This window comes from Coloeus monedula (assembly GCF_965178545.1).
Source record: "Coloeus monedula genome assembly, chromosome: 4".
Classification (NCBI taxonomy): domain Eukaryota; kingdom Metazoa; phylum Chordata; class Aves; order Passeriformes; family Corvidae; genus Coloeus; species Coloeus monedula.
The window spans coordinates 35,877,390-35,891,076 of NC_138784.1; the positions used below are offsets into that span (position 1 = coordinate 35,877,390).

General features: G+C 36.7%; 1 protein-coding gene across 2 annotated transcripts in view; it reads right to left on the reverse strand.

Moving 5' to 3' along the window:
* The window catches only part of TMTC2 (transmembrane O-mannosyltransferase targeting cadherins 2), a 236,895-nt gene that overhangs the window by 46,582 nt on the left and 176,626 nt on the right, over window positions 1–13,687 (reverse strand). For both annotated transcript variants that reach the window (XM_082280656.1, XM_082280657.1), the window contains exon 8: window positions 11,496–11,617. In XM_082280656.1, the coding sequence (XP_082136782.1) occupies window positions 11,496–11,617 (122 nt within the window). The remainder of the gene's footprint in view (window positions 1–11,495; window positions 11,618–13,687) is intronic.

Sequence of the window (13,687 nt, forward strand, 5' to 3'; positions counted from 1 at the left end):
ACTAAGCATATGTACCATTAATACTGGCAGAATGAACATATACAGATTTTGCGTAATTGCCTTTTTTAACAGACTAACATAATTAGTTTTAGCTGCTTGCACTCTGTGTCTGTTTCTAGAACATAAAAGGACAGCTCATTGCATACAGTCACAAAATTGTGGCTTCTACCTACAGAACTATAAGGCCACAGACATTTGTCAAACATGATTAATTTTTATTTACTGGAATCACCAAAAATATATGACTGCTCTACTCTTTTTGGCACTTTCCAAATGGCATAGTGCACTCAAGTTCAGGCTAGTCAGGAGACCTACAATACACAGTGATGACAGGTGCCAGCATAAATAACATCAAAGGAACAGTGCTATTTACAGGCTCAAGTGGTCATTTCACAGATAAAGGGGAGAAAAATCTTTAATTATATCAACCAAGACATAAAGTTATCTGATCAAAAATTATTAACAAAGCTCTATTTGCTCATGTTGCCCATCATTTTCATTTACCCATGTTTGTCAAAAATTATTAAAAAACAAAGAATAAAAGTGTTTTCTTGCAGACTGGCATTGTGAGGAACCTTGCATCACACCAGCTAAAACGTCCTCTTTAATGCAGTCTACTGCTAAAATGTCAATATCTCAGCACAGATTTAATACACGTTATTTTTTGTGTCTGATTATGTAAAATCCTACCACTTGACAGAATCAGACTATTTCACAATTAAAACTTAGTGTTTATCAACTGTTTTTTCAACTATCCAATGTACACCTTAACTACCCAACAAAATGCACATGCTGTGTAGTTAACTTGACAGTAATCCTGTCATTGTCCCTTTCCCACTGTACGTTCTGTGTTAAATAAAACAGATGGTGTACGGGAATAAAATTACAACTTTTAAAGAAAATCCAAATAATTGTTTAAACAGCTGAAAAACACTGATTTGGGGCAGGAAGGCATTTGGTGTGCATGCTCACTGTTACGTGTATTGACCCATAGAAATGCAGGCATTGAGAGCCACTGGAAACCTCCCAATTTCTAGCAGCAGGGTTTGCAGTCATATATGCACAACTACATGCTCTGGCACTTTTACAAAGCAAAAAACTAAGTTTACAACTGCATGATAACAGACTTACTTGAAGGATAAAGAAGTTATTGACAAATTTTAATGAAAATACTTGACAGCTCTGAGGATTAATAATGGGATACAAAATACCTTTCCCCTGTTGGTCACCAGTTTACATTCAGTCCAGGTCAGTAGCTAATGAAAAGGTGCTATATGACAGCTACCGGTCTGCTCAGGACAAATGAGTGGGTGGTCTCAGCCCAAGCCCTAATGGAGATCCTCTGCACAGACACATTGGCATATTTATGGCTTCTCAGGGCAGAGACTAATGAGACAGAATCACAAAACAATCAATGTCAATCTCCTTGCTGAGGAAAAGAACATGATGAAGACACTTCAATAATTGATCTGGAAGTCTGGGTGATATTTGCCTTACTGGATCAGGACCTAAAGAATATAATGAGGACAAACTTTCTGGAGTTTTCCACTAATAAAGAAAACATCAATCCTCCTCTCCCCTGTCTGATGCCCAAATAAGGATGAATTGCTCCTCATTACGATCTTCCAGCAAAACCAACGAATTTAAAAGGGGAAAAAAAAGTTTAAAAAGTGCAGGTAAGTAACACAGGGCTCTTATATCCTAACACACTAGTTGTCCTGGCTTTCAGAAATACCTCACTCACCACAGATCATGCAGACTTCAAATCAGAATGGCTGTGTGCTTGCAGTTTTGGAAGACAAACAGTTGTTTAAATATTATTTCAGGAGCTTGATTTTTAAGACCTGTTCTTTGCAGTTGACTGCAAGAGGTTTTTTGTTTTGTTGGTTGCTTCTTCCCTAGAGACCAGAACAATATATCTGTGCTTGATAATACGGTCAGACATACTGCTTCTTGGGCTTTCCTACAAATGAGTGTTATGATCACCAGAACAAACGAAAGAGAGCCAGCTAAGGGCAGTTGATACATTAGCAGGAGACTGTATTTATCCTTAAAATATTAAAAAGCTGAGGGCAAAACCAGCATTTCGATATCCACCCCTATTTCTTTTCCTCGCTTTTCTGGTAAACTGTGCCAAATTCATGTTGAGGCAGCTGTTGTACTTCAGGCTGCTGGAAGCCCAGGGACCCTGCAATGGTAGTAAAACTGGAAAAGACTAATACAGCTGAGCAGCTCTGAATAACCCTCCTGTGGAAACTATGATGACACAGTGGCAACCAGTAAGGTGGTTCAACAAATTAGGTGGTCTCTGCAATTTGAAGCCACTTTATATGACATAAATATTCATCATTCTTCAAAACTTATGAGGGTTTCACCAGTAGGACACAGACTTCATTCTTCAATACAGTTTTACCAACTTTAACTGGTAATAATGTGATTGCATAAAGAACTTAATTTATGCCACAAATGCAGTTGACTGTCACTCTCCACATCTGTTATTTTTTTTTTTGGCAAACATTCACATTTTTAATAAAACAAATTGAATTATGAAAACATTTATTAATGGAAGTTTGATTAAAATGTGCACACTGAATATAGAAAAACAAGCATTATGTTACATGTTTTCTTCTTCCTCTCTAGAATATTTTAAAGTCACAGACTATTCATTGATAGTAAAAATGTTTGAACTGAAGCTGTGCTTCATGTTCAGTTTCCATGTTTCTTCAAGTTATTACAGACCTGCATATCTGTTTCACAACCAGTTCCTTTTCCCTTACAAAAGTTGTGAGGCCAAACACAACTTAAATGGTGTGATACTGAGTAAATGAATAATAAATTCTTCACAAGCTTTTACTTAGCTGGACTAAGGAAACAGGAACTATAGAGTTGTATCTTACAATGATGTCATTGACACGGGCAAGCTCCCCACCCCTGTGATAAATATTAGTAGTTCAAAAACAACTTTAATATCTAGTACTTACTAGCTAAAGAGAGTCTTCTTTTTCCTTCATTTTGCTGTTATTTCTACCACTCTTCCCTCTTCACTATGAATCACAATAGAATTATCTTGTACCATAATTTGTATGTGAAATGCTAGCCCAACTGAAATATACAGGACTTGGATTATTAACATCAAAGGCCTAAAATTTATCTCAGTTTCTATGCTTCCTGTGCATTAAGGAGATAAATCCTGCCGTCTCATCTCATCTTTATTAAAATAAAATAAAAACAACCGAACATGGCAGAGAAGCCATCTCAGCAAATGGAAGCATGAACTGGATTACTCTGGAGGAAATTACACTATAAATCTTTATCTACCAATTTGCAATAATTCACCATATACTAAACTTTACTTCATAATAAATGTGAGGCAACTTTCTCATTATTGTCCAGTGCGACACATCCACATAACTTTGTCACTGAGGTCATGACTGACATTCTCCTTCCCAGTCACTTCACTGGACCAGGGTCCTCACATGCACAGTCCAGTACATTGCATACTACTTGCATAACCCAGTACATAACCCAGTTGCTTTTTGAAAAAAAGCCTTGTTAGAAGCAATAAAACACAAGCTCTTGTTTTAGTTTAATCCTCTATTTGCATCTTAAGTGATTAACTTCCATCTTAATGTATCACATTAGTCCTCCTTCAAACACATGAAGATTTTTGTTGAGTAAAAATCCATCTATCCATCTACTAGCTTCACTGAGATTCTACTGAAATGTGATTCTACTATGAGCCAAGGTTAATTGGGAGAGCAGTAACATAAACTGTGTTCTTGAGTCTACATCTACAGTGATAATTACAGGCATGATAACCACAGAGCTGAGATTGGAGCAGTGTCCGTTGACTTTGGTGGGAACCTACTGGAGATTAAGCATTTTTGAATGTGACACCACTGCATATAAACTGGCACACAGACTGGGAAATTTAAAGCACAGCTCACAACTTTACTGGTTTGGGACATGATTGAAAGACTAATAACATGGTATTGTCTTCAAGTATTATATATCAAATTAATCAATAATATGTTAAAGCTACTTGACATCCATTTTCTTGGTTTATGTGTCTCCTATCACCAAAACCATTCTTGTTCTACTGAAGCATTCAAAACAATATAGAAAAAAAATTTAGGCATAGGGTTTTTTTTTCCTCTTGGAGGTTTTTTTTTGGTTGTTCTATTGTGATGGGGGTTTTTTGTTTGGTGGGTTTTTTTTATGAGGTATCTATTTTTTAGTCTTTCTTTTGGGGTAACTTAAAGTCTAGAAGGAATTTACCTCATTACATCACTGTTGGAACCAAGAAATATTGTGTTAAGTCTTAAGTAAACTTTTAAAGAACAGATTACATTCTATACCTTGTGATTTATTTACTGTCTAGATCACTATTGAAATGTTCACTTTGGTCACTAAGCTTTGACCATTTTGTATCAAAAGTATGTAGTGAAATGTGAAGTAAATTTCCAGGTAAGTCCCTTTCTTTTCTGTTCAGTCTTAAACTGCATTTTATATTTTCTGATACAGAAGTGTATTAGTATCTACTCATATTTCACTTGTCAGTCAGTAGAATATAAATTCAGTATTTTCACATGCTGTTTTCACTGAATCCTATGAATTTCTTCTAAGCTAAATTTGGCCTATTTTTCCACAATTACTGACAAAATTACTACACATAGAGTAATTATGGCAGCTATATTCAGCCATGTAATAAAACAAAAAAGATTTCTCTTTTGGTGGCTTAGAACTAGATGATCTTTAAGGTCACTTCCAAACCCAAAGCAGTCTGTGATTCTTTCATGAAAGCACTTCATCCTGTGTCAGTGATGTTCTCTATAACAAGCTTTAAATTTATGTTGAGTAAAGTGAGAAGTTTAGGGCTCCCCCTTTCCTGTCTACAGGAAGTTAGAAACACAATACCAAAGATGAGATCCCTAAAGGAGGTTAGTGAGGGGTTATGTGCCTAAATACCTGTTCCAGAGTCATTTATGAACTAGACAGATTTGTCATATTTAAATGAAAAAACTCTGGTTTACAATTAATTCTATTACAACTGGCATGCAGCCAAGCACATGTCCTAAGGGGACTGAAAAGTATATCTATGGATGCAATACTTCTGGCACACAGCCAGCCTCTGAAGAAATACAAGCTCAATAGATGTCAGCTATTGAAATTTCTGTAGTTCGGAAATCCTGTCATTCAGATTGGAGGTGCTAAAGCTGCAGATACACGAGGTAACCAAACCTTAAAAAAATAGGGCTCACACTTCTCTAGTCAATAAACCTGATTTTCCACATCGAAGAGGGAAACCCCTTCCTTCCAACCCCTACAAGTGAATTGCTTGTAAGTTGGAAACAAAAACGTAAACAACTCACATTTTGCAAACTCAGAACTAAATACAAACTTTATGCTTGGATCAGTTTTAACCCTCAAGATATTTCAAGTGGCAAGAAAGCTCATAGTGTCTGCACCAGGCTCCAAAGACAAACTGAATACAAGACAGAAAAGCAGCAGTGGCTATTGCTTGGCTTAACTTGATTTCTCAGGGCATTCTCATGGATTCAATGTCATTTTTATATTGTCATGATGTGACTTTAACTGAAATATCCAATTTTCATTAAAAAAAAAAAGAAATCTTCCTAGAAGCAGTACTAACAGCCAAAGGATATAGTTTCCCAAAACAAAGTACCTAACAGCTTTGCTGATCTAATTAAATTGACCTGTTCAGAAAATGCCTTTTCACTAATTAAAGATTTCTCTATGTGTAGGCATTTATCATTCCCCTAAGTATAACTAAAAATATTTTTGTTTGCTTTAAAGGAGTGTATTAGTAAAAGAAGAAACTGCTCTAGAAAATCATGCCTAGATTTAACATAGCGCATTTCAATTGCTGTGTCTTAAACATAGTCACGATTCTTTTGACATCATGACTGTTCTCCCTCATTCCTGCTTCCTTCCAATTTGTGTAAATCTAGAGAGACAGAAGAAAAAAGTAGCAATCAACCAGTGACATGAAAGATGACAATATGACAGATTTTTCCAACAGAAATGCAAATTTCCTTTCTGTGCTGAAACACCAGCAGCAAGTAATTACAGAAATAGTAAATATTGAATTAGTCTATTCATTGTACACCATTCTCCTTTTCCCCTGCTGTCCCATTCTCTTCTGTTCTTCCAATCTTCCATCTATTTCTATGTTGTCATTTATTTCTATTTATTTTGAGATGACAGTCAAGGACTACACCAATTACTGAATATAGTAGGGTATTTGATAGCAGCACTATGAGTAATTCCAGAACTAACCAAAAATGGCAGGATACCTCTCTGGCCCTCTGTTTGTCAGAAACATAAGCAACAAACAACTGCAGGCAAAAATATGGTCACTCACTGAGGAGCAATTATTTCAAAACTTAAGGAAAGTATTAAACTTCAATATTGATACTTGAATGTCACAATCCTGTTACTTTACACTAATCCAAAACACTGCCTGTTTCTATCATGTCTATGACTGCTTTTTCCCAGTCCCCTTTTGAAAACAACATTCTAAAATAAAATACTTTATATAATAGGGAATCTTTTAGGATGATTATTGCTGAATTTAAGAGTTTGGAGCTCCAGCACAGAAATTTTACAAGGCAAAGTAAATTTTTCTTACAGCACTTTGGGTGATTTTCCAAGCCAGTAAAAAACAGGAGATTAACAGCACTGCGTGGTGCCATGTAAAATGCAAGAAAACACTGTGCAATTTTTTCCAGAGAAATATAGCAAAGCCTGTAATTCCTAGATGCAACACACTAAATGTTACAATATGAGGCTGTCCCTAAGTACATTAGCAATTACAGCCACTACTGCAAACTATGCAGGGTGGCTTATGGGCTCAAGTTCACTCAAAACAGATAAAACAAAACTTCAAAACATTTATTGATAATTGAAATAAAGCTTCTCAGACTAGCATGCTACTGTAAGAACCAACCACTGAGTGATGGCAGATACACCAGACATCAGGAAGGAGGGTTTCTTAGTCTTCTCTTTAGGACTACTAAAGTGAGAGGAGGAAAAAAAAATTAAAAGCCTTACTTGTAAATGATTTTTTTAGCATGACAGCCAATGCCTTCTCTTCTAGAAGGTCTGCTCATATAATGGAAAATGAATTAGAGTACATGCTCAAGGCATCACCTGGCACTGTCATTTTTGACAGACTCATTTTTATCCTAAAGCTGGGAGCCTTGCAATTTTAAAGCCTTTTAAAAAATTATGCTTTTCTTTGTGATATAGAAATAAATTAGGTAAGCAAGGATGAGGCTCATATGCTGCAGTATGAAGCTACCAGAAGATTGGCTGTGTCAACTAACATGTCACATTGATAAATAAATTCCTCAAGTAATTTAAGCAGCTTAACAAGTTAAAGGTATGAAAAGCACATAATGCTAAAGCACTACAGTTCTAAACAGCTACATGTCCTTTCAAAAAAATTAAAAAAGCACAAACCTAAGCCCCAGACAACTGGCTATTTTCCAATTATTCTACTAACTGAACTACTAATCATGATTTTCAACCACTAAATTATGCTGTCTTAACATATTTTCAAGAAAATTGTAGCTTAGTGAGCTGTAATTCTTAGATATAAACATATAACATGAACTAATATAGGAGTTAGGAAATTCTTGTGACTTACAATATTAGGTAACAAGACTGTAAACTCATTAGCTATTCTTCTGGAGCTCTTAAGCTGGTCTGGTTTTTCCTGCATATAGAGCAGCATGCCCAAGTCCATCTGGCATCACTTGTATCTTTTCCAACATAAATGATTCTCTGATTCTATGTGATGCTGCATTCAGTAAGCATTAATACTGGCAACAGACTTTAGAAGGCAGAAAAACTGGGATTAAAATTAAGCCACTTCATTGGAATTAAAGTAAGGAAGTAAAACATAGCTGAATTTGTGAACTTTACAGGTCTAACTTTACTGCTAGGGGGTTTCATACTATAATAGCTTTTGGCTGGAATTTAGGAACTTGTCAGGAAATTACCTCCTGTCCTCCCTTACACCCCCAATTTCACTGACAGAAAAATTTTCTATCTATATTAGCACCCTTCATTTCATCAGCCATCTCACATTTCTCTCCTAGAAAAGAGACATAGAGAAGTGTTATCAACAGTTTTGTCGCCGTATCTATAATCAGAAACAGGTTTGTAAAAAGTTCAAAGGTTTGGTTGCAACAGAAGAGGGTAAAGAAGCCTTCTAACACATCTCTTCTCTAACATCCAAAAACTAACTGAAGTAGGCTTTTCTCTCTCCTAAATTTACAGGTTGTGAGAAAATTATCATTAACCCAGGTAGCAAAGTGTAACAGAATAATAAATCACAGTGGTAACTCAAGTTAGAATTGGGCTGAAGTAACTAAGCCAAAGGGAGCAGCTCTAATCCAAATCCCAAGGAAGTTTATGAAGACTTCCAGGAAGTATGTCAGTTACAGCAATCATATATTTGTGACAGGAACTAATACTAGGACAGCTCAGTATGCCAGAAACTAGACAAAATTAATTTTGTGAATCACTGAGCAGACAGTAGCCTGCAAAACTGATTAAGTGACCAACATGGAGACAAAACCCCCGTATTTTACTGCCAAATCTCTTCATCCATTTTCCTGTTGAATATTTTTTCAGACCTGCAGCTCAAAGAACTAATTGGAATAAATGCCAATTTTCCATAGATCAAAGATAAAGGAACTTCATTTTTCATTAATGGAGTAACCATCAGAAAAATATTGTGCCATCTCTAAATACTTTGTCATCATAACGTTCTTGCTGTACGTTTATGAAATCCTACAAGTCAACAGGACATCAGCACCATCCTTTCAGCTTATACTGCTGTCAGTATAACAGACATCAACCCTATCTGCACATATTGCCATGAATTTGAGAAGCAACAGTAATAAAGAGAAAAGTGTCAAGAGATAATAAAAAACAAATGTGATGAGAATAGACTACAATTATGGCACAGACTGAGTATAGGAACGTAAGTGTGTGTTGAGAAAGGAAATAAGGATTTATTGCCTATCACAGTGCAGTATTCAGTGTTCAAAGCTGTATACAGCTCTTCTTGCATGAGACACATTCTTCCACAAACACAGCTCAGATGCTCAAGGTGGAATCCACCCCACACATATCTTCCATTTATATCCCCAGAGAAAAGTAAACAGTTCAATTCTACCATAAGGGCTCATGAACATTTTTCATTGCTTCCTTCTAAAAGTTGGGATAATAACACTGAAGTTTAATGCTATACCTGCCCTTTCATAATGAAGGGAAAAATTAAAAAAAAAAGAAAATTAGTGGCTTACAATGTTGTACACTTCTGGGACTTGGAGATTTTGCTGTTTTGAAGAAAACTGTGAGACCTTGTTTCTCAGAACCACTGCAAGACTTTCCCTAGCAGACCTCATATGTCACACACTCAGCAGTTGAAAAAATTAACCAGAGGAGTACAGAGGAGTACTGGGGTAGGGGGGGTGTGTGCATAATAAAAAAATAAATTTAAAAAAAAAAAAAATTTGGATTTTATTAAGAAAACTCTTTACTTCCTGTCCTGGCTCTGGACAGGGTTAACTTTTGCAGTGGCCAAAAGGGGGCATGGCCAGGACCCAGAGGTTATTGCATACCACCTCCCCATCCAGGAAAGGGGGAAGGGGGGTCACTTGTGGAGCGTGGTGGTACAGTCAGGTATTGCTGGGGGTTTCTGTGTTGTGAGCATTCCCATGTGAACTGTTCGCCACTCTCGTACACTTCATTATTAATATTGTTGCTCTTACTATTTGTTTTCTTATTTTATTACTGTTTGCAGGTAATTGTTCTTCTTTCAGCCCATGATCTTTACCTTTTGTGCCCCCAATTCTCTCCAGCCTGCTGCAGTGGGAGGGAGAGGGAGTAGTGAGAGAGCAGCATGTGGTTTGGAGTGTTACAGTGGGAACACTAAATTGGGAAATACCATTCCTAAACCACAACACTTTCCACAGCAATTCCAATAAATTAGCACTTTTGTGTCAAAGATCTGCTAAGAAGAAACCAGTAACACCGACTTGCTCCTATTATTCTTAGGTGCAAGATATAAAGATATCTGCTAGAAAAGCAAGGCAAATAAGGAAATTCTCCTGTACAACGTACTTGCAGTTCTATTCCAGAAGAAGGTAACCAGTAGGCGCATATATTTGTCAATATCCTAGCAATTTTAACAGTAACTGGAAACTGTTCAAAAAAAAAAAAGCCTTTCCAGGATGTGGAACTGACAGGCAGTGGGGATATAACACTACCATCCTGACTTCCATCACAAGCTAAAGCCTTCCCTTCCAGGTAGCTTTTAATCAAACTCTGCATTTAACATTACACAGTAACACTCACCAATTTTTAAGTATTTCAAACTATGTTGTCACCTGTTACTCACACAGAAAACTTTTGTTGTAATTCCTTCCCCTTTTCCAAATTCAGATACTTTTAGCAATAATAGATCTGAAATTTATTATGAGCTGTTGTTTTCCACTGGATATCTACCCTGTGTAAAAAGACATTTTTTGCTTGAAGACTGGACAGCAAAATCAAGGCCATAGAAAAAGCTTATCACTAGATAAAAAGCTGAAGAACTTTAAGTTGAGGAATATTCAGACTGAGGCATAAGGACTGAAGAGCCATACAGAGGCATATCAGTAGAGCACAGAAAGCAGTTATGAACCCACTACAACGAACAATGAAAGCAAATGTAGAATGGATGAAAATGAAAGAGGATATTAGTCAGAAAAATGTGAACAAGAAACAGAAAACAAATGAAAGGCTGTTTTAAAACAGAATTATTTTAATAAAATATAAATCCATTTTCATCTTCAAAATGTGTTAAAATCAAGGAGGGACTGTCACTTTGCTAAAACTATAATGAGGCTAGTTTAGCTGGAGCTGCAAGCACATCTACAGTCAAAAGTTAAGTAAATTTTACAGAAATAAAGAAGCCCAACTCTTCTGATTTTTTAGAACGAGCTCTTAGTAATTGAGTAGTTCCTTTCACATGCTTAAAGAGATACTCCTAAAGAAGTGCAAATTTAATGCATGAGATTTTTTTCACAAAGTACAGGTGACACCCAGCCATAGGCTCCTTCAACAACCCTGAGTCAAACACTGAATATCTTACTGAATTAATTCCATTACTTGTCATCCAAAGTACTTATAATAAAGGCTTTATTAACCAGAGAACTCCTTACTGCGCATTACAAAGTTCATGTGCCATTATAACTGTTTTCTTCCAGCACAGAGTTGGCACTACTTCAAGAATAGATGCAATGTCTCACAAAAAAAAAACCCCAATGCTGTCAAAGTCCTTAATTAAACTGAATGACTGAAATAATGTGACAAATAAGGCAGTAAGCAACTTTCAGGCCAAAGCCTTCCCATCCATTTACCTAACCTACTCAAAGGGCCTGGGACCGCTTCCCAGGAGGTGCTGACAAACTCACCGTCAGAGCCAGCAGTTTTCCGTAGGTGAGATGGGCTGGGATGTGGTCGCTCTTGGATCGCAGTGACTCCACATACCAGTGCTCTGCTTCGGGCAGCCGGCTCATTCTCATATAGGCTTCTCCTGCAGGGTCAAACAAACGCTAGTGAGAATGCCCAAAATTCCTCAAGGCTTTCATAATTTATTATCTCATCATTTTCTATGTTTTAAATGTGCACAGATCTTGAAATAGGTGAAGTTATTTGAACACTTGCAATCATACGCACACAAAAAATTCTTGGAGACATTTGAGTGAGGAGATTAAGTTAAGGCCTTATTAGGGCTGAAATAGCGTAGCTGAGATGAAAACTATCTTTGGAACAGAATTGCCAGAGAGTGCTCCAGTTGCTAGGTTTTAGTCAAAAGTCTCCAAGTAACAGAAATTTTACCTCATCTACTTTAGAAAAGCTACTTCTTTTCCATTACTCTACATTGCAAAGCATGGAATAGCAGCAAGAACATGGAAATCTTGCATTTAATCGTAATAACTCAAGAACCTAAATTTTGTTCTAAAAACTAGGGAAGTTTAAGAAAAAAGTCCTGAAAGTATATTAGAGGGAGGGACAAGACAATAAAAAAACTAATCTCTGAATGTAGTTATATTAGGTCATCTGCCACAATTTGTTCAAATTATAACATAGCATCCATTATTTTAAAATTGCTAGTCTTAAGAACTAAGACCAAAACTGGACATTTTTCAAAGTGAAATACTTTATTATGAGAGGCTAAGGCAGGCAGTGTTGAAGAACAATAGATGATGAACGGGATGTCAGAAAGCCTGCTATATTATGTTTTTATATATATTATATATTAGTGTTATACAGATAATTGTTGTCATGAAGTTTCTGAGAAAGAGTTTAGCATACACAGCAAGAGTCTCTTTCTTCAAGAGCAAACAAAAGTCTCAAAGGTTGGAAACACGCAATATGAAACAAGTATGCAATGTTGAAGAATAACAGCTTTCAGATGAATACTCTGCACTTACACAGCTCTTTCGCAAGGGCTATGGATATAAACGTGCCCTCGCCTAAGTCGATGATGGTCTGAAAAAACCTATTGAAGATTCGAGATTTCATCATCCCTGCAGCTGATCCGTTTCTAATAAATGACTAAGTATCTTCCAAAAATTATTAAATCACAGTTTATCAAATGCTACTACTGGAGGATCAAGAGACTACAGCTGACCCAAGTAAAGATCAGCTAAAGCTGTCTCCAGGTGAGTCACAGCCTCCAGTTCTGCATTACATGGAAATTAATAACTGTGAAGGCATCAGGGACACAGAGGGACCAAAGTTCTTTATTCAAGATTGAAGCCAACACCACACCCCTAAAACCTGAAGAGAAAGTTTCTAAGGGAGGAAAAATAAGGAACTCATACCATGGGAGCTACTTTATCTTGAATATTTACAGAGGTTAAGGAAGATTTTCTTTATGGAAGAAAATTGGACAAGGCCAGGTCAGATTTTCTTTTTCTGTCTTTGTCACCAGAGGAGAAGGATTCCAGGCAAAATATGGCACATAAGTTTTGATTTTTGGGCGTTAGGGTGTGGTGCATGCAAAATGACCAAGCTTCAGCCCACAGATAAAATGAGCATGACGTGGAGTCAGAAGTCATGCTGAGTCAAGGCTAAGGGAAGCCAACACGATTGTTATCAACAGACTTTTTTCCAAACAGGTCTGCTGTACTTAGAGGCTTGCACCCCTGTTTGGAAAACAGTCTGTTTTAAATCAAAGATCTACATAGCATTCTGTACTCATGCACTGATCTTGGATAACCAATTACATACACTGAAGCACTCAAGTAACTGCTACTGTTTAAGCCCAAACTAAAAGAACAGTTCCCTCAAAAAAGCCCAGGCTAAATTAAAAACCAAATCCAAACAGGTAAGAAACCCCAAAAGAGCATGAACATCAAATTCAGTAACCACAACATTGCATGCGATTTTTTCACTATGTCAGCACTCACAAATCAGTGACATAACATTACACCTTATCTGCACAAAGCACTCATGAAATGTTGAAAGGATGGAAGAAGCCAGAAGTCAAGCTATATGCTCCCCTCAACTCCTCCCCCTTGCTGCATGCTTTATGGCAGAATGTTAAATTATTTGATTGCATACTATTTTTCCCACAGGCCCCTGCTTCATTAGTGTA